The following is a 22,780-nucleotide window of genomic DNA, read 5'->3' on the forward strand; positions in this document are numbered from 1 at the left end:
ATTTTAGATTTCAAGTGAATTAAGTTATACTGTTTCTAACCATCAAAGAGTTTAATACGTTTGCATCTTTTCCCAATGTGTTAGAGCGACGACAGCACGGAAACACGGAAAATCTGCAATCCCATTCATAAATACAAATTTGTTTCAACAGTCTTGTTAAAACATATACATTTCAATTGTGGGTTATTTTAGTGTATTGATTTTGTAAATTCTCCGGGAAGTTCGTTTAACAAAATCACACAGTTGGAAATAATATTAACAATATAATATAACGTCACAAATTCATGTTCGAGTGACATTTTTGGTGTTTAACTTCGTCCAAAAGAGTTCAAATGTTCGAGCATTCAGCCTCAGGAAAGACTTGGAAACATGAGATTATCATTTTCCTATTAAACGGTATTTTTGTTTATTAAACGAAATTATTTCTATATTTAAACATTTTAATCCTTTTTTAAAAATCAAACTACTATTTTGAGATACAATTTTCTGTTTCAAAATTAATCAAAGGAAAATATTAACAATTGATTTCAGAACTAGTTCTTAATGAAAGACCTTAATAAATCTTTTCACTCTGGTTATTTAACTGATAAATCTTGATATTATACCGTAAAGCGTGAAAGAAAAATGCCTTGTTGTCAATGTCGTGATATATTTTGAGAGTCACTGACGTTTATGTTTAAAGGTTAGAAATATTATTACCTAATTCATAATAAATTTGGAATGTCCGTCATTTTCAGCTGAATGCTATTTGAATTTACTCTGGTTAAATTGAGTATACAACTACATCACGTGGCCACACTTAGCCCACCAGATAACGATATAAGGTCATATTTGATGGTCCTGAGTGGGGAATTCGGAAAGTCCGTCATTTTTAGCTGAAGACTATTGAAATTTACTCGGGTTGTGCGGAGTATACAACTGCGTCACGTGACCGCCCTTAGCCAATCGGATAACGATATAAGGTCATATTTAATGATCCTGGGAGGGAAATTTGGAATGTCCGTCATTTTAGCTGAACGCTATTGAAATTTACTCGGGTTGTGCGGATTATATAGCTGCGTCACGTGACAGTCCTTAGCCAATTGGATAACGGATTTAGGTCATATTTAAGGATCCTGGGAGGGAAATTTGGAATGTCCGTCATTTATAGCAAAAGGCTATTGAAATTTACTCGGGTTGTATGAAGTATACAGCTACATCACGTGACCGCTCTTAGCCAATCGGATAACGGATTTAGGTCATATTTAATGATCCTGAGGGGGGCCTGCTTCAATCAAGAATGAAATCGTCTAAATACCATATGTTTCAAAAAATGTGCTACATGTTTGTCTGATCTGAACTTTAACCAGTATTAAAATGAACATAAAGATGAGAAAATCAAATTATTGAAATCCTTTGATTAGTAACGACTAATTTCCTTTCATTGTTGCCATTCGTGCCCTATTTACGATTATTTCGACTCATTCGGAACGTCTCGGCCATTTTTTATCGAAAACAACCTCTGACGGTTTTCAATGTCAGTAATCTGTACACTTTAACTACGCTGCAAGTAGATCGCAATATAATTTCATTTTAGTAGTTTTTAGCTTAATGACTTTACCCTCGGGAATCTTAATTATGTTTAAAATAATACACTTCACTGGCAATCAATTTAAACTTAAATATACAAATATAAGCTAAAACACTACATTTAATTAATAATATAATTTAAAAATGCCCGAATTACTTCTACCTTTGTACCGGCATAATTCCGAGGTTGTTTTCGATAGAAAATGGCCGAGGAGTTCCTAATGGCCAAGATCCTTTAGTGAAGCTGGCCACAGAATAAGCATGATTATATAGTGAGTTATACAAAATTTAAAGACATGTTACTTCATTTATTCGCCTATAAACGCAAACCCCTTCGTTTCAAACATAGTAAAAAATTCTTATGATTTTCAAAGGTATAAAATAAAACTGTACGGCTTGAAATAACTAATGACGCGTCACAAGACTTCCCTGATGCAAAGCATATTTTACTTTTATCCTGGAAAACTATATTGATGAGAGCTTTTAGCATTGATTAGTCTTAAGCACGAACGCTCGCATTTTATCACGGAATTAGGATTACTTGTAATGAAGCATCAGCGTCATTGATCGTAAATGAAGCGACAGGAGCGATTTTACAAACCAATCGCCACAACGTTATATATGGATTTGATTTGAAATTTCAGTGACTTCTTTGTTATGTCACTTATTACATTTTAACTTGATTTTGTTCATTGTTTTTTCCCTATATAAAAACGAAAAAGGTACCTCATGTTTCTTCTAAGAAAGCTTGAAAATATGATTTGAAACTGGCCAATAGCCGTTTTGACTAAATTCACAGAAGCTTAATTCAAGGTGTTTTTTTTAGTGTAGCTTTGTAAAATATCTAAACCAAAGAAAAAAGTTGATAATGCTTCAGAGTAATAATTTGTGCATAAAAAACAGTAGATGTATTATTGTTTTAGAAGAACAGTCATGTGTACATTCTTTGAAATAGCTGACTGCTGGATCGACCATTTTGGAAAAAAATGTTGATAATTGCTTCAGAGTGATAATTTGTGCATAAAAACAGTAGATATATCATTGTTTTAGAAGAAAAGATATGTATATATGCTTTGAAATAGGAAACCATTTTAGGCCGCTAGGCCGCTGAAGAGCTTGATGCACTTTTTAAAAAAATGCTGATATTTGCTTTAGAGTGATAATTTGTGCATAAACAGTAACTATATCATTGTTTAAGAAGAAAAAGCATGTAAACATACTTTGAAATAGAAAGTTAAGGCCGCTATTTTCACGCCGCTAGGCCGCTAACTTCACGTACATAGAAATCTTTACATTTAACTACGATGATAGTACATCGCGTTGTAATTCCATTTTCGCAGTTAAACTTATTAGCTTTACTCTTGGGAATCTTAATTATTTATATGCAACAATACACTTCACTGGCAATTAATTTAGACGTAATGATACAAAATACACGTATAATATTTATGCGAAAAGCTACAGAAACAAGCTCAGTAGCAAAACGTTTAAACATAAACCCGGTTTAATGGCCCTGGGTAAACGCCAAAGACATATAACATATAATCACAAACAAAAAATACGATGTGCCGACATATACCCGAGGTTGTTTCGATGGAAAATTGCCGAGGTTTGCCGAATGACGCCAAACTACACACAACGCCCTGTGCTTTCCGAAAAAAATCAAACTAAATAAAGATCCGACAAACAAATTTTTTCAGTGCATTAGAGTGTGTGTATCCGAAACCTTATGTACGGATTTTATTTAGAATAAAAAAAAAACAACAGAATTCTACGAGTAATCCATTGGATCAATGTGTCTTGTGACACGGTTATGACTTACAGAGTTTACAACACACGTTATTTGACGGTGGCATTAGAAAATATCTAGCAAATACACAATCATGTATGAGGATGCTCAACGATACTAGCGATGTACTCTTGGGAATATTTTGCGAAAATTCGACATGTGTATTGTGTCGAATATTACGACATAGATCTTCTGCAATTATTTATACCTTTAGTTGCCCCGCTCACGTTAATAAAACGTTGATATGGTGATAATAACTAGCGTCTTATTTTTTTGCTTTTGAAAATGAAAAATAGCTATTTTCAAAGATTTGTGTAAAAATATTAAAAAATAAGAATATTACGGCAATTGTCCCGAAATTTCCGAACACCCCTCTTTTGAGGATGTCCAACGAAAGCAGCGATGTAAAACATGACGCTGATAATATAACGTTCATCATTCATTATTTTCAGCACTAACTTTGTGAAGAAAGCTATTTACATACAGTGAAATAAAGAGAAATTGCACGTCAAGAGAGTAACATAACTCCATAGTTAATGCATTTTGAATGTAAACATATACATAAGCATATACACTCCAAAAAAAAATAGTCCGGGCAAATTAATCGGGCAGACGTACACGTGCACACAAAACCGCACGGACGTCTGCTTGTTTACATTGTCAACACATACTGGACAATGAAAGACTATCCTTTGTTTAGATAGTACATGTTTACCTAAAAACATTATACATTAATGTATTTAAAAGTAAACCACATTACATTAACCAAATATAGTTCTGTGTAAAACATCATTACACTTGCCTCATTTAAAAGCATAATCAACATCATATTTGACATTGTTTTGATATTGTTGACATTCGGATGTCTACTTGTCGATTCCATAGTTCCTATATTTGTAACAAGCGCTTCTCATCACGCAATTGTGGATCAATTTAAACCATAATAATAGCAATAACATTCATTCACTGTATTTTTTGTAAAAACTATTTTAATTTTCAGGGTGATATATGCTATGCCAATTGACTTCAAGGGTAAATATTATTGACGGTTGACAATTGTTTTGTTACAAAAATGAATACCAGTCACGTTTAATGCTGTTAGATGATTATCGAAAGTTTTCAATCTGTGAATCCATCATGGCAGAATAATACTGCAAAAGGCTTCTATCGCATACAAATTAACGCGTGGAGAAACTTAAAATGGCACAATATTGATCACCGATGCAAAAATCATCTTGGTTTCATTACAATCAGATTTTGTCATTGATTTGTTAGCGTTGTAAAGTGATTCCACTGCCTGATTTAAAATACAGGGTAATAAATAACACAAAACAATAACGAATAGGACAGTTTCCGTCCATTGATTTGCCTTTTATGTAGAATCCATAGGCATTGCAAATTATAAATCAATTAATCAATCATAAACTAGGAAACAAAACACATCCATTTTCGGTACATTCATAAGTTGGGTTGAATTTCAGGGGCATACATGAGTTGAGTTCTTGTGCATTTATGAGTTAATTTAAGTTAAGGTAAATTCACGAGATGCGATGAGTTCAGATGAATTCACGAGTTGCGTTGAGTTCAGGTGCATTCACGAGTTGCGTTGAGTTAAGGTGCATTCAAGAGTTGCGTTGAGTTCAGGTGCATTCACGAGTTGCGTTGAGTTAAGGTGCATTCAAGAGTTGCTTTGAGTTCAGGTGCATTCACGAGTTGCGTTGTGTTCAGGTGCATTCACGAGTTGCGTTGAGTTCAGGTGCATTCACGAGTTGCGTTGTGTTCAGGTGCATTCAAGAGTTGCGTTGAGTTCAGATGCATTCACGAGTTGAGCTGTGTTCAGGTGCATTCTCGATTTGCGTTGAGTTCAGGTGCATTCTCGATTTGCGTTGAGTTCAGGCGCATTCACGAGTTATGTTGAGTTCAGGTGCATTCAAGAGTTGTGTTGAGTTCAGGTGCATTCACGAGTTGCGTTGAGTTCAAGTGCATTCACGAGTTGCGTTGCATCCAGGTGCATTCACGAGTTACGTTGAGTTCAGGTGCATTCACGAGTTGCGTTGCGTTCAGATGCATTCAAGAATTGCGTTGAGTTCAGGTGCATTCACGAGTTGCGTTGAGTTCAGGTGCATTCTCGAGTTGCGTTGAGTTCAGGTGCATTCTCGAGTTGCGTTGAGTTCAGGTGCATTCTCGAGTTGCGTTGTGTTCAGGTAAATTCACGAGATGCGATGAGTTCAGATGCATTCACGAGTTGCGTTGAGTTCAGGTGCATTCACGAGTTGCGTTGAGTTAAGGTGCATTCAAGAGTTGCATTGAGTTCAGGTGCATTCACGAGTTGCGTTGTGTTCAGGTGCATTCACGAGTTACGTTGAGTTCAGGTGCATTCTCGAGTTGCGTTGAGTTCAGGTGCATTCTCGAGTTGCGTTGAGTTCAGGTGCATTCTCGAGTTGCGTTGTGTTCAGGTAAATTCACGAGATGCGATGAGTTCAGATGCATTCACGAGTTGCGTTGAGTTCAGGTGCATTCACGAGTTGCGTTGAGTTAAGGTGCATTCAAGAGTTGCATTGAGTTCAGGTGCATTCACGAGTTGCGTTGTGTTCAGGTGCATTCACGAGTTACGTTGAGTTCAGGTGCATTCACGAGTTGCGTTGTGTTCAGGTGCATTCAAGAGTTGCGTTGAGTTCAGATGCATTCACGAGTTGAGCTGTGTTCAGGTGCATTCTCGATTTGCGTTGAGTTCAGGTGCATTCTCGATTTGCGTTGAGTTCAGGCGCATTCACGAGTTATGTTGAGTTCAGGTGCATTCAAGAGTTGCGTTGAGTTCAGGTGCATTCACGAGTTGCGTTGTGTTCAGGTGCATTCACGAGTTGCGTTGAGTTCAGGTGCATTCACGAGTTGCGTTGTGTTAAGGTGCATTCAAGAGTTGCGTTGAGTTCAGGTGCATTCACGAGTTGCGTTGAATTCAGGTGCATTTAAGAGTTGCGTTGAGTTTAGGTGCATTCAAGGGTTGCGTTGAGTTCAGGTGCATTCACGATTTGTGTTGAGTTCAGGTGCATTCACGAGTTGCGTTGAGTTCAAGTGCATTCACGAGTTGCGTTGCATCCAGGTGCATTCACGAGTTGCGTTGAGTTCAGGTGCATTCACGAGTTGCGTTGCGTTCAGATGCATTCAAGAATTGCGTTGTGTTCAGGTGCATTCAAGAGTTGCGCTGAGTTCAGGTGCATTCACGAGTTGCGTTGTGTTCAGGTGCATTCACGAGTTGCGTTGAGTTCAGGTACATTCACGAGTTGCGTTGCATTCAGGTGCATTCACGAGTTGCGTTGAGTTAAGGTGCATTCACGAGTTGCGTTGTGTTCATGTACATTTAAGAGTTGCGTTATTTTCAGGTGCATTCAAGAGTTGCGTTGAGTTTAGATGCATTCACGATTTGCGTTGAGTTCAGGTGCATTCACGAGTTGCGCTGAGTTCAGGTCCATTCACGAGTTGCGCTGGGTTAAGGTGCCTTCAAGAGTTGCATTGAGTTCAGGTGCATTCACGAGTTGCGTTGAGTTCAGGTGCATTCTCGATTTGCGTTGAGTTCAGGTCGAGGGGTGATAGCGAAAAGGTTCTATCTGCTTCTTTATTTAATGTCACTTAGAACCTTTTCGCCTTCACCCCTCGAGGTGCATTCACGAGTAGCGTTGAGTTCAGGTGCATTCAAGAGTTGCGTTGAGTTCAGATGCATTCACGAGTTGAGCTGTGTTCAGGTGCATTCACGAGTTGCGTTGAGTAATGGTGCATTCACGAGTTGAGCTGTGTTCAGGTGCATTCAAGAGTTGCATTGAGTTCAGATGCATTCACGAGTTGAGCTGTGTTTAGGTGCATTCAAGAGTTGCATTGAGTTCAGATGCATTCACGAGTTGAGCTGTGTTCAGGTGCATTCTCGATTTGCGTTGAGTTCAGGTGCATTCACGAGTTGCGTTGTGTTCAGGTGCATTCACGAGTTGCGTTGAGTTCAGGTGCATTCACGAGTTGCGTTGTGTTCAGGTGCATTCACGAGTTGCGTTGAGTTCAGGTGCATTCACGAGTTGCGTTGAGTTCAGGTGCATTCACGAGTTGCGTTGAGTTCAGGTGCATTCTCGAGTTGCGTTGAGTTCAGGTGCATTCTCGAGTTGCGTTGAGTTCAGGTGCATTCTCGAGTTGCGTTGTGTTCAGGTGCATTAACGAGTTGCGTTGAGTTCAGGTGCATTCACGAGTTGCGTTGTGTTCAGGTGCATTCACGAGTTGCGTTGTGTTCAGGTGCATTCACGAGTTGCGTTGAGTTCAGGTACATTCACCAGTTGCGTTGAGTTCAGGTGCATTCACGAGTTGCGTTGAGTTCATGTGCATTCTCGAGTTGCGTTGAGTTCAGGTGCATTCTCGAGTTGCGTTGAGTTCAGGTGCATTCTCGAGTTGCGTTGTGTTCAGGTGCATTCACGAGTTGCGTTGAGTTCAGGTGCATTCACGAGTTGCGTTGAGTTCAGGTGCATTCTCGAGTTGCGTTGTGTTCAGGTGCATTCACGAGTTGCTTGGGTTCAGGTGCATTCACGAGTTGCGTTGTGTTAAGGTGCATTCAAGAGTTGCGTTGAGTTCAGGTGCATTCACGAGTTGCGTTGAATTCAGGTGCATTTAAGAGTTGCGTTGAGTTTAGGTGCATTCAAGGGTTGCGTTGAGTTCAGGTGCATTCACGAATTGTGTTGAGTTCAGGTGCATTCACGAGTTGCGTTGAGTTCAAGTGCATTCACGAGTTGCGTTGCATCCAGGTGCATTCACGAGTTGCGTTGAGTTCAGGTGCATTCACGAGTTGCGTTGCGTTCAGATGCATTCAAGAATTGCGTTGTGTTCAGGTGCATTCAAGAGTTGCGCTGAGTTCAGGTGCATTCACGAGTTGCGTTGTGTTAAGGTGCATTCACGAGTTGCGTTGATTCCAGGTGCATTCACGAGTTGCGTTGCATTCAGGTGCATTCACGAGTTGCGTTGAGTTAAGGTGCATTCACGAGTTGCGTTGTGTTCATGTACATTTAAGAGTTGCGTTATTTTCAGGTGCATTCAAGAGTTGCGTTGAGTTTAGATGCATTCACGATTTGCGTTGAGTTCAGGTGCATTCACGAGTTGCGTTGAGTTCAGGTGCATTCACGAGTTGCGCTGGGTTAAGGTGCATTCAAGAGTTGCATTGAGTTCAGGTGCATTCACGAGTTGCGTTGAGTTCAGGTGCATTCTCGATTTGCGTTGAGTTCAGGTCGAGGGGTGAAAGCGAAAAGGTTCTATCTGCTTCTTTATTTAATGTCACTTAGAACCTTTTCGCCTTCACCCCTCGAGGTGCATTCACGAGTAGCGTTGAGTTCAGGTGCATTCAAGAGTTGCGTTGAGTTCAGATGCATTCACGAGTTGAGCTGTGTTCAGGTGCATTCACGAGTTGCGTTGAGTAATGGTGCATTCACGAGTTGAGCTGTGTTCAGGTGCATTCAAGAGTTGCATTGAGTTCAGATGCATTCACGAGTTGAGCTGTGTTTAGGTGCATTCAAGAGTTGCATTGAGTTCAGATGCATTCACGAGTTGAGCTGTGTTCAGGTGCATTCTCGATTTGCGTTGAGTTCAGGTGCATTCACGAGTTGCGTTGAGTTCAGGTGCATTCACGAGTTGCGTTGTGTTCAGGTGCATTCACGAGTTGCGTTGAGTTCAGGTGCATTCACGAGTTGCGTTGTGTTCAGGTGCATTCACGAGTTGCGTTGAGTTCAGGTGCATTCACGAGTTGCGTTGAGTTCAGGTGCATTCTCGAGTTGCGTTGAGTTCAGGTGCATTCTCGAGTTGCGTTGAGTTCAGGTGCATTCTCGAGTTGCGTTGAGTTCAGGTGCATTCTCGAGTTGCGTTGTGTTCAGGTGCATTAACGAGTTGCGTTGAGTTCAGGTGCATTCACGAGTTGCGTTGTGTTCAGGTGCATTCACGAGTTGCGTTGTGTTCAGGTGCATTCACGAGTTGCGTTGAGTTCAGGTACATTCACCAGTTGCGTTGAGTTCAGGTGCATTCACGAGTTGCGTTGAGTTCATGTGCATTATCGAGTTGCGTTGAGTTCAGGTGCATTCTCGAGTTGTGTTGAGTTCAGGTGCATTCTCGAGTTGCGTTGTGTTCAGGTGCATTCACGAGTTGCGTTGAGTTCAGGTGCATTCACGAGTTATGTTGAGTTCAGGTGCATTCTCGAGTTGCGTTGTGTTCAGGTGCATTCACGAGTTGCGTTGAGTTCAGGTGCATTCACGAGTTGCGTTGAGTTCAGGTGCATTCACGAGTTGCGTTGTGTTCAGGTGCATTCACGAGTTGCGTTGAGTTCAGGTGCATTCACGAGTTGCGTTGAGTTCAGGTGCATTCTCGAGTTGCGTTGAGTTCAGGTGCATTCTCGAGTTGCGTTGAGTTCAGGTGCATTCTCGAGTTGCGTTGAGTTCAGGTGCATTCTCGAGTTGCGTTGTGTTCAGGGAAATCACGCCCTACCTGAAGTCAGGAGTCCTGTCGAAATTTCGTCACTTTGTCCTACATTGAGTTCCCAACAGCATTTCATATTTGTTGTTTTCGACAATTTAATTTTCGATACTTCATATACAAATAGTGAATTATTTCATCGAGGTTAGTTAAATATATGGTTGAAATGCATAAGGTACATTCTTGTGAATCTGTTCATATTATTTCGAGTATTTGTTAAGTATTATACTTTAGAAATAGTACATATTCATGCTATTATTCATGTTATATATGTTTCACATGGCGTTTAATCCAAACAGGATATAAAGATTTTGAATTGAATTAAATGTTTAAATGAGCATCTTTTTTTCTTGTGAATGATCACGAGTGAAGAGTTTGAACTATTGTTTATAACAGAATATTTTAACTGAAATGAATTTATGTTCTAGTCTATCCTGTAAGCACTTGGGTAAAAGGAGAAAATATCACTAGGAATTGATACGGCAAACATCTTTTTTGACTTGAATTTAGTTTGTAATATTAATGCTTCCAAAAGTGGAAACGATTTCGAAAGTTGCACTTCCATATATGACAGCGTCCAGAGTCTTGCTGGACGAAACATGCACACCTCAAATTGATCATTCTACTCAGTGTGTGTATACCACGTGAAAAATTACGTCATAAATGCTACGTCGGAAGGCAACATTTTGCTTCGAATGATGACTTCAAACAATTGAAAGATAACTTTTCTTTTTCTTCATCATTTCAAACGAAACAAAGGGCAGTCTATGCCGCCCAAAGATCCCCGGCCGCCTTCGTTTTATTACCGGTGTTAGGCGATAAGTTTCTTAAAACACTTCGACAAACCTTTTCAAAAAACAGCCGTATGACGGTGCACTGTCAAAACATTATTTTGGAAACAGGTTTGTTGAATTATTTGATGAAACTAATCACCTTATCAAACTCAGGTAATAAAGCGAAAGCGGGGCTCTTAAAGAGAAATATACTACCCTTTGTTTAATTTAAAATGGTGTAATAAAAGAAGACATATTTTTGTTTTAAGTCTTTATTTTGAGCAAAATGTTACCTTCCGATGTAGCATTTATGACGTAATTTATCACGTGGTATACACACACTGCAACTGTTCACTAGAACGTGCAGTTTTTAAGGCAGGACGAAATTGATTCTATAGCGTCAGGAACTAAATTACCCGACCGGAAAACCCCAAAACAATGTGCTCTTTAAAACCACGGATCTTGTTCAATTTACAACAAATGTTTATAGAAATGCATGAACATCATATCAAAAACACCGTGTACATGCACATGCCCATACAAGTCAGGGGCAAATCCAGGATTCGATGTAAGAGGGGCGTAACTTAAAGCTATAATACTTTGACTGGCGCCCTCATTCAAAACCGAAAATTATTTGGTTTAAAGTGTTGGGAGAAGGCGTTTGGGGTATTTTTTTAAACACTTTCTAGGTCGAAATTGGTACAAATTGGGCGTATTTTATTACTTTTCTCCAATATTAAAACATTTTTGGTGGGGGTGGGCTGGGGGCGATGCGCCAGGTGCGCCCCCTGCGATCCACCACTAATGCAAGCACTTATTGAACTGATCAATCTCTATGACATCAGTTTTCTTTGCTTGTTACCGTTCGATGACGCTAAACATAGAATCAATATTGTGACAATTGCCTTCTCTTCTTGGAACCTTTCCGAAATACCATGACTCCGGGCCAAAATATCACAAAAACTCGATATAATCTTCATTTTATTGATGCAACACTTGCGTTTAAATAGGTACTGGATACAGATACGGGAGTTAAAGTGGGTACTGGATACAAATAAGTGGGTTTAAATGGATATTGGTTACCATAAGTGTGTTAAATGGATTATTGGATATTAATAAGTGGGATTAAATGTGTAGTGGATACTAATTAGTGTGTTAAAATGTGTTCTGGATACTAATAAGTGGGTTAAAATGTATTCTGGATACTAATAAGTGGGTTAAAATGTGTTCTGGATACTAATAAGTGGGTTAAAATGTGTACTGGATACTAATTAGTGTGTTAAAATGTGTTCTGGATACTAATAAGTGGGTTTAAACATGTTCTGAATATTAATAAGTGGGTTAAAATGTGTTCTGGATACTAATAAGTGGGTTAAAATGTGTTCTGGATACTAATAAGTGGGTTAAAACGTGTTCTGGATACTAATAAGTGGGTTAAAATGTGTACTGGATACTAATAAGTGGGTTAAAATGTGTTCTGGATACTAATAAGTGGGTTAAAATGAGTACTGGATACTAATAAGTGGGTTAAAACGTGTTCTGGATACTAATAAGTGGGTTATAACGTGTTCTGGATACTAATAAGTGTGTTATAACGTGTTCTGGATACTAATAAGTGGGTTAAAATGTGTACTGGATACTAATAAGTGGGTTAAAATGTGTTCTGGATACTAATAAGTGGGTTAAAATGTGTACTGGATACTAATAAGTGGGTTATAACGTGTTCTGGATACTAATAAGTGGGTTAAAATGTGTACTGGATACTAATATGTTGGTTAAAATGGGTACTGGATACTAATACGTGTTTTAAAGTGTGTACTGGATACTAATAAGTGGGTTAAAATGGGCACTTGATACTTAAAAGTGGGTTAAAATGAGACTGGTTACAAATAAGTAATGGATCTTAAGAATAAATTGAATACTAAAAAGAAAATATCTAAACTGATCGGGTAAGAGAGTAATTGAAACAGATAACTGCGGCTTACTGCAAATACCTAACTTTATTTGAACTTATTGAGAGTTGATCATGCCCAATTTAGTGAATCAAGTTTCTTATGGCAGGATTAAGCTAAGGTCATTATTATTTCTTTTTTAATAATTTCCGTTATATCAACTTCTTAAGAGTGTTTGAACTTAAATATAAGTTAAGATATTTTAAACTTTATTAATTTTACAAGGATTGTGAAGATTGTTTATAAACTTATACTAAGTCACTCTCGTTGGCACGATGTTGCGCAAGAGTGTGGTCTTGTGTTGTTCGACTAACTTAAGTAGTATTGTGTTGTGTTGTGTTGTATAATAGGTGTCGAATTTGTTTTTATAACGAGTATGTGTAAATAAGCGGGTTTTACAAGCAAGAAAAGAAATGTCTGTTGATATAGGCTCCAATAACCGCAGCTTGTTATTACCAGAGTCCATCTGGCAGACATCCCTTGTAGAACTCCACCTGGAATCGATGCGAAAGTTACGTTATTTGTCAATTATCATGAAACAATTTAATATGCATACACTACTTACTTATTAAGCTATAAGGAAACCGCGAAAAACAGAAATATATCTCATCGTGTATCGTTAAATGTATCCGATATGCATTACACCATACAGATTATGTAAATTACATGAAAAGAAACCACAACATTAAATATGAATATCACAATGAAACCCGATTTTTTTTTATTTTCTTGTAACAGCATATTGTTTGCTTACACAGAACAATGACATCATACAACTTGCTTACACGTATCGGTTAAATCATATTGCTTGCTTACACGGAACAATGAAATCATATGCTTGCTTACACGGAACGATTAAATAATACTATTGCATGCTTACACGGAACAATGAAATCATATGCTTGTTTACACGGAACAATGACATCATATGCTTGCTAACACGGAACGATTAAATACTATTGCATGCTTACACGGAACAATGAATTCATATGCTTGCTTACACGTAACAATGAAATCATATGCTTGCTTACACGGAACAATGAAATCATATGCTTGCTTACACGGAACAATGAAATCATATGCTTGCTTACACGGAAAAATGAAATCGTATGTTTGCTTACACGGAACGATTAAATCATATTTCTTGCTTTCTTGCTTACTTTACATTCACTATATGTCCCATTTCGGTTTAAATTAAATTGAATCAATAAGAGAAAATGAAACTGTTGATTTTGTTCTCAATATAATGAAGTCGATATGTAAGTGTGTAAATTGACCGACCAGAGCCAGCTTTCCAAACAGTGGGTCAAGGCCGTTTGCTTCAGTAAGGTCATTGCCCTCAATCAGGCCACTCTTAGACGCCACAATACCAAACCCTGAAAAAAACAAGACTAACCTTACACAAAGAGACATGGGTTTAAGATGAATTTTAGCGCTATTTAGCGCTATTTTCTGCCTCTATAAAACATACCAATATGATAAGCTATGACATAAAACTATTTTATAAATATGATAATTTAAAGAAAATTAGATTCTTTCTTAGAAAATTGCTACCGGCAGCAGTGATCAAACCTGTTTCCACTAGATGTGCATTCTGGCACAAAATCCATAACACCGTGGGAGACCGATGCTCTTGGGATAGTTTATTGTATAACCGAATATATTTTAGTTTTTTTTTTTTAGTTTTTGTCCGTAGGTTTTCTATGAGAGAATAGGGGAAATAGAACCTTTCTACATGACTATTAAATTCAATCTGCTCCTCAATTTGTTTATCGTAAGGGCTAACAACTGAACATCTCGAAGCCGAAATGTCCCTTAGTTGATACCTAGACTTCTTCTTGTATCGTCGGTACCTCAGCGTCTTTATATGATACTCTGGGTAAAATTGGCTGTAAAATTCTAGTACTCATGAATAATTCATGAGGTGAAATCCAGCCGCTTGATTGGTCGCATGAGACACACCTCATGGGGAACGCAAATTACCATTTTGTCAAATGAACTGATAGCTTATTTTCCCAAGGTATCATATATTATGAGTACGCTGGGGGGGGGGGGGGGGCGAGGCTGGCCTCTTTACACATACATACACTTGGAAATATCCGGTTATTTTCAGACATACAGTCAAAATTCGTTGGCTCGAACTCGCTTGGCTCCAATTCCTCCTAGGCTTGAACTTGATTTAGAGGACCGATTATTTTAAACTGAAGGTAAACAATCCCGCTTGGCTCGAATTTTCCGACGCTCGAAGTATTTTCGCCGGTCCCTGGGATTTCGAGCTAACAGGGTTCGACTGTATACCATTTTCGGATTGTTACGGATTTTTTTACGATTGCGAAAACAATGTTTGAAGTGGGAAGGGGAGAAGCTCTAGACCTAGTATATACCGGATGTTTCGGCAGAGTCTTCGTCCATGCTGTCGTCGTTACTTTTGCAGACTAGCCGGATCGCGTTGTACTGGCCACTCCAGATAAGACACACTTGGAACCACTCGTCAACTTCCGTGTTCGACTTTTTGTTCCAACAAAAAAGTAAGTACATTGAGTCATTTTTATTCATTATATCATTTATTTGATTCGTGGAATAACAAGGAATATCTCAATTTCATTAAAAACAAAACATTTAATCATTTGGAAGCAGAGATACATACAAATTATAAAACACTAGTTGATTTTACGGTTGATATTACAGTGTCTCGAAAACTGGCGTATTGGGGTGGGGGATTTCTATTATAAAGAAACATCTTTGTAAGCGTAAGAGAGTCGACCACATACATTAAGCAAGCATAACTTACATACATAATATATATATATATATATATAAACCCAAGCACGGCACAATTTATTGGCTGCTTATTACCAGAGCACAACTTAAGGATTTCTCCTCGAAGTTCCACGGGTTTCTCGAGCTGTCACTGTACAGACGTACGTACACGTTTACGGCAACTGGATACTGATTATCGTTGCGTTCGACAGAGATACGTAGCGTATTGTCATCTTGCACGTGGTCTGGTGAAAAGTTCGCTCCTGCGTCTGCAAAAACATATTGTCTTTTAAGTTTACAATCGCTTAAATTATGTGGATGAAGTCTAAATCGTTCGCTACTGAACGGTGACGATCCGCTGTTGGTTGCAGCATCTGAACAGGTTCGTATCGTTTAAATAAGAAATCAAGCTTTATTTGTCAACTGTAGTCTCAAATTTGCGTTTAATTTAGCCATGAGGCATAATTGCTCATATCCAATTGAAAAGAAAACTAGAACAAAAAACATCCCCATTCAAAAAACAAAAACAAACAAAAAATTCACAAAAAAACAACAACAAAAACAACAACAACTATAAGGAACAAAACACTTCTCTACAGAGTGTGTTTTTTGTTCATGCGGCGTTACCTGGGCGACAGTTTGTGAAGAGAGCCTCCTCATTGTTGTCCAGATCTGCGTTGGTATTGTTTCCATTCAGCAGGGACCAGAAACACAGTGAACCAGATCTTCCGTAGCCGCCGTGGGCACTGAATACCTGTACATGTTTCAATTGTATTTATTTATAAGTTATTGCATACAAAATATACAGTTCAAACTAATTGTTGTAATCTTCGATTGAAAGGACAATTTTGATGTATAAGAGACAAATTCTAGTCTGCAAAACTAGGTTAGCAAGCTACTTGTTGTTGAAGATATCATTTACAGGTAACAGCTTATATTTGTTCTAAAGATTTAACAATTCAGTTATCACGATGTATCACCAGGTTGATGTACTGGTCGTCATCCAAGCCAAACTCCGCTACGTTAACGCCGGTCTCTACGTCACCAGCGTCCGTACTGATGGATTGACCTCCGTTGAAATCCACATCGTTCCATATGGTCCACAGAGAGGGCCCCGAACTGGAGACGGCCCGGCTGATTAGCGGCGGGTCTGAGAACTGCAGGAAATTAGGAGGGCACTCTGGCCACGCTGAAGAAAAACGGAAAATCAAGTCCCCACCAGAGTTATATCCCTTGTACCTGCCAACTCTTTCATACTCATTGTTTAAAACATCGTCGGCAACCACGGGACCTCCTTCCGTTACACTTCGTGCATACCGTAGGCCAATTGACAGACAAAATCTCGTTTTAATGAATATGCATGAGGCAGGATAGATAACTCTTCTTCCAATTAATTCGCATGTTACTTTCAAATATTGTTCAATAATTTCAAGTCTCACTAGTCGGTAGCCTCCGTGGCCGTGTGGTCTTGACTACAGCCAAATAGTATTGTACTGAGAAGGCGGACTCGGTTCAAATCCGGCAATCGCTAGAATATTGTTCAATAGTAAAGCATCTGGTACTTTGCGGAACCAATGAAATTAAAAAAGTTATAAATGAATAATAATATTTTTGTTTGTTTCAATTAATACCTATATGGCAACAAAGTCCAGGTTGAAAAGCGCCAAAAGATTGATTATAATTTTGCACTCTATGTAATTGATACAGATATTGCGAGACCATTCTCGGGTTATTCGCCAACGTGACTTACTGAAGTTTTCATCCCTTACGCATGTGCACTTTTCCTCGTCGAACACCATTTGGTCCGAGCAATGGAATAAGTTGGAGTCGCCCATGGCCGACATGTAGAAAGTGTTTGGAGTTGGTCCAGGAACCAGTGTACATTCGATTGGAAGTCCTGTTAAAAGTTAAAAAAAGTTTCACACATAATGCAATGCACACTTAAGTGACAAAATTGTAACCAACACCTTACTGAATTATCGTGTTGTGTTTTTATCTTTTCCTGGATACATGTGTTTGATATTACGTTGTTCAATAACTTAACAAACTATTTCTAATAACGAAGAAAGAATGAATTTGGGAAAACAACACACCTTCTGGTTCGACAATACAGCACGTTTCTTTGAGAATTTGATCAGCCGAACAATCGTCATCAGGGTTTTCAACACACACTTTAGTGTCCGGGTCGAAGTAGGGGGTGGGGTCCTCTGTGAACAAAACGTTACTGTGATTGTCATCATGAACAACGTGATCATCATCATCATCATCATCATCATCATCATCATCATCATCATCACCACCACCACCACCACCACCACCACCACCACCACCACCACTCATCATCATCATCACCACCACCACCACCACCACCACCACCACCATCAACATCATCATCTTCATCACCACCACCACCACCACCACCACCACCACCACCACCATCATCATCGTCATCATCTTCATCACCACCAACCACCACCACCACCACCACCACCATCCTCATCCTCATCCTCATCATCATCACCACCACCACCACCACACCATCATCATCATCATCATCATCATCATCATTATCATCATCAGCAGCAGCCTGGTAAAGTCATCAAAAGTTGCAGGCAGTATATGTGTAAATTCGTTTGATAAATGTGTATTTTCAAGCAAGGTACAGTATGCTGAAGATACTGCATTAACAAAAAGGCAAGAACAGCGTTATTATATAAGTTTTCAAACACTTCTCCGAAATCTCCCACGCGTCCCTTGTTGAGCAGAAACGTTTGCTCGACAGCGAAGGAACGTAACCGCTCATTGGGGGTTTGACACTTGCCTTTAACCTCCTTGAACTTACAAGTTAATTCGCATAATATTAGATTGAAAGGAAAAACAAGTTTTGCTATTCTTTAACAAAACGTTAGACTTTCATCTACAATTCAAAAATAGGCAAAATGAATTGACTAATAATACACTTTTATTAATTATACACGTCCTATTGTAGATAAATAATGCAGAAAGAATTTTGATTCGCGAGAGTCAAATGTTCGCAAATAGATCAGGTTGCGGATTTTAAACCTGCTGAAATATTCGCATTACGTTTGGTTTTCAATGACTAAGGAATGACCACGAATTTTAATCCTCGCAAAATGACCATGATATAAACGCGTGAAAAAGACCTCGCAAAATTCAGGCGATGTACGGTAGTAATATTCTACCGTCTCATTGCTCGGTGAGCGCAGTGTCATTGTCATCAATTCGATTCTGGCTGGGCATAATTTTAAGTCATTCGGAGCTACTCGGCCATTTTTTCAAAAACAACCTCGGATGTATATGGACGGTTTACATACTTAAAAAGTGGTACGTTTAAGTCCACTGCAAATAGATCGCGTAGTAATCTTATTTAGTAGTTAAAATTTATGACTTAACTCTTGGGAATCGTAATTATGTTTGCAATAATACACTTCACTGGCAATCAATTTAAACTGAGAGCAATGAATACAACTCTTAAACACTACATTTAATTAATGCTTTTATTAAAAAAATACGGATTACTTCAACAGATGTACCGGCATACATCCGAGGTTGTTTTTGAAAAAATGGCCGAGGAGTTCCGAATGCGGATGTATATGGACGGTTTACATACTTAAAAAGTGGTACGTTTAAGTCCGCTGCAAATAGATCGCGTAGTAATCTTATTTAGTAGTTAAAATTTATGACTTAACTCTTGGGAATCGTAATTATGTTTGCAATAATACACTTCACTGGTAATCAATTTAAACTGAGAGCAATGAATACAACTCTTAAACACTACATTTAATTAATGCTTTTATTCAAAAAAATACGGACTACTTCAACAGATGTACCGGCATACATCCGAGGTTGTTTTTGAAAAAATGGCCGAGGAGCTCCGAATGAATTTTAAGTGAGTTGGTTCGCGGTCATGAAGGCAGACAAGAAGAGTTCCTCTGGGATGCCTCCATGTACCACGGTTTCCCCCACAACACAAGACCGCACTCTCACAAAACATTGTGCCAACGATAGTGATGAGTATGGTGTTGTTTTACAATCGTTGTAGAATAAATAAATGTTAACTACATGTTATCTATTTGCAACTAGCAGAGCGCTATTCGGGAGGAGAAGCTCTATTCACGGACGAGACCTGCTTTTTAAAAGACTTTTTACCACAAGTACACACATGATATTTTCTATGCAATGACGTGTAACCACAAGCGCCCTATAGGCAGGAACAATTTCACTACGGCATTTTTACCCGTAGTTTTTACTACAAATTTTACTTTCGAGAGCTTTCTTATAGCGTGCCATAACATAGGAGTAAGGTTTTAGAGCGCTTTCGACCTAAATGCTTATACAAAGCACCACTACGACTTCATGAACTTACTGCAACACTTTGCCATCGGAACGAACTCAGCTGGGTCCGAACCGGGTACCTGAATGCACTCGAAGTAACCTGTGCACATGGGTAGCGCGTCAGCACTGTGAGGTTCATTGCGCGGTATATTTCCCGCCTCGGTACATGGATCTGAAAGCAGAGAAATGTTTGTACAGTAAAATCTCGCTATCACGAATTCGTTTAAACCTCGGAAAATACTTCGAGGTAACGAAAATTCGATATGACCAAAACACAAAACATGTCTTACTTTACACAACACATTCGGTAACTATTCGACATAAGCAGAAAATCGATATAACAGTGTTCGAAATAGCGAGTTTCGACTGTATTACAATTTGTTCACACTCTATTCAATGGTTTATACATAAATAACAAATATTTTTCACGGAATACAGTGAGGTTCTAAAGTCTGTCAAAATCCTATCTATCAGTGTATACAACCAATTGTAACGTTTTAGTTCATCACATTCTCTTAAGAGAGTTTGGAAACAATCGCTACAGCGGCATTTACCGGTTTACGCCCGGAGGCAGGGCTGATTCACTTGTTTAAAAAGTGAATCCGAGTCATGATACCGGCCTACTAGCCTGCCAAGCGTATGCTGATATTGCATATAACAAAGCTGACCAACGGTGCAACCTACTCGTTTCATCTTTCCGGAAGCGGCAGTCGCTGAGTGGATGCTTGGTGCGGACACACGTCGACAGCTTCTGCGACCAGGCACTCCCGCATGGGCAGCACATCTTATGACCTATGAAGTCTCCATTCTCATGCTGAATGCGTAAAATAAAACGTGTTTGGCCGGTCGTTAAAAATGTTATAACAAGCGTTGGCAATGGGTTTGTCATAACTTGAGGTCTAAACGTTTTTCACCTGCTTATTGCGTGTGTGTGTGTGCGTGTGTGCGTTTGTGTGTGTGTGTGTGGATAGCTGTTTATGTAGAATCTTTGCTATTTACCACAAAATAAAAATACTAAATCATGTAAAACGACATACCAGGTCTTGGTTGGAGACATTAACAACAATTATTTCTTAACGAATGTCATTATTTCTAAGACTACAGGCTACTTAATTTGATTACTTTTAGACTACTTACATCGATAGTACAGTGGAAGAAGCAGGTACAGTCCATGTAGGGCATGGCCAGGAAACTGTTGTAGCCGACCCCCTCCACTACTGTGCAACCCTCACACTTGTCCCCGGCCACGCGAATGCCTACCAATTCAATTCAATTCAATTCAATGTTAGTATCATATTTACTCTATTGTCATGTTTCTTATAAATGTAGAACAAAGGAAATTTAGGAAAGTAAATCAAAGAAAATGTTTTGCAGTCAAAAAATAACAAAATTGGCTGAAATGTGCTCAACTCCATATTGCAAAAATCACTTTCCAGTCTTTCCAGTTATTTTGACATCATTCGGAATACATGTATATGGACGGTTTAAAAAGTCAGAAATCTTTAAAATCTTTACATTTAACTACCCTGTAAGTAGATCGCGTAGTAATTTCAATTTAGCAGTTAAACTCTTGCGAATCTTAATTATGCATGCAATAAAACACTTCACTGGCAATCAATTTATATTAATATTTTTGCGAACTACTTTTATTGATGTAGCGGCATATATCTGTCGTTTTCGATAGAAAACGCCGAGCTGTTCCGAATGAGGTAGATCTATCAATTTAAATATTATACAAAAACGCCGTAAAGCTTTTCCGTTTATCACTTACATATCTGTTATTGCAGCCGAATCAATATTCAGTTTGATAAAATATATAAACGTATAGAATTAAAACGGTAAACCAGCCTTTATATGATATAAAATTTCAGTTGCTTTTGAATTAGACTTCTTGCTCCATAACTACAAAAGTACTGAAGTCAATCCAATAAACGCAATTTACCACATAACCACATAACCGCAAAACATACTTTAAACTCTCTCTCTCTCTCTCTCTCTCTCTCTCTCTCTCTCTCTCTCTCTCTCTCTCTCTCTCCTCCCCTCCTCCCCCCCCCCCCCCCCCCCCTCTCTCTCTCTCTCTCTCTCTCTCTCTCTCTGATTGCGCGTAAACAAATTTTCCGACCGAGCCTATTTGTTCATTCCGACCCTACATTTTTTTCTTTTGTAATTTCCTAAAAAATGTGCATTTTTAAAACATGCTAAAATTTGACAGTTTTGTATTTGAATTGTTCAACAATGCTGATATACCCTGATACTGGTGCGGTCTGGTGCAGAATTCCGGTTCTCAAAAAAAGTTATGCCAACCTATATACCCTCTTAGATGTTAGTGGAAACAAAATTTTTTTTGGCTACAATTATTTGTTAAAAAACAAAAACAAACAAACTCTGGAGCCCATGTTTGTATTGTTTCAAAGGGCATTGCATACTTATTCCATAGCTATTAAATAAAAGTCTGAAAAAATAGTTAATTTAATAAAATTATTGCAGTTTGATATATGTGCATTATTTCAAATAAAATTAGACGTGAAATATTTCTTTAATCTCCCAAGGCTACAAACGCAGGTTGCCAATATTAATTATAACATCTTTTTTTAAGAAGAGGCCCCGTTTAAAATGACGCTAAAATAATGTGAAGTCTCCCCATCCAAAAATCAAAGTGGTTAACATGGGATGCAATGGGAAAAAATTGCCACATATTAAAAATGTAAGACTTCAATTTTATACTTTCAAGCTATTGCATATCATGAAATATTACCAAAGCAAAACATTACACATGAGTTTTATGTTTTATTTTTCATATCTAAAAATATTCGTCATGCTTTGATTTGCCTGTCTTAAAAGGATCTCAAGAACAAGTTTGCCCACACTCACACACATGACCAGTAGGTCTTTTTACAAATTATTTCTAAAGTTTCTGCTTTTAAAATGTGCTTTAATACATTACTTATCATGACATTCCATATATTTGATAATAAGTGATAATTATAATAATATTTCATTGTCAGCTTGTTTATAAAATAGTTCGTAAACAACAGACCTGCGCGCACTGTGCAAGCGCAAAGCGCAAGGAGAAATCCAACCACAAGTAAAGTCCGCAT

The 22,780-nt window shown here is 38.5% G+C and overlaps 1 protein-coding gene across 1 annotated transcript; it reads right to left on the reverse strand.

The window, feature by feature from the left end:
- Positions 1–11,601: 11,601 nt before the first annotated feature.
- On the reverse strand, positions 11,602–22,780 carry LOC128215280 (uncharacterized). Its single transcript, XM_052921985.1, has 12 exons — positions 22,720–22,780; positions 20,820–20,938; positions 20,367–20,496; positions 19,714–19,854; positions 17,420–17,533; positions 17,077–17,223; positions 16,307–16,515; positions 15,954–16,080; positions 15,423–15,595; positions 14,951–15,074; positions 13,848–13,942; positions 11,602–13,060 (listed from the first exon to the last, which is right to left on the reverse strand). Exons 1-12 carry the CDS (start codon positions 22,778–22,780, stop codon positions 13,019–13,021), a joined length of 1,482 nt encoding a protein of 493 aa, XP_052777945.1. The 3' UTR covers positions 11,602–13,018.

The sequence above is a fragment of the Mya arenaria genome, chromosome 13 (assembly GCF_026914265.1).
Source record: "Mya arenaria isolate MELC-2E11 chromosome 13, ASM2691426v1".
Classification (NCBI taxonomy): Eukaryota; Metazoa; Mollusca; class Bivalvia; order Myida; family Myidae; genus Mya; species Mya arenaria.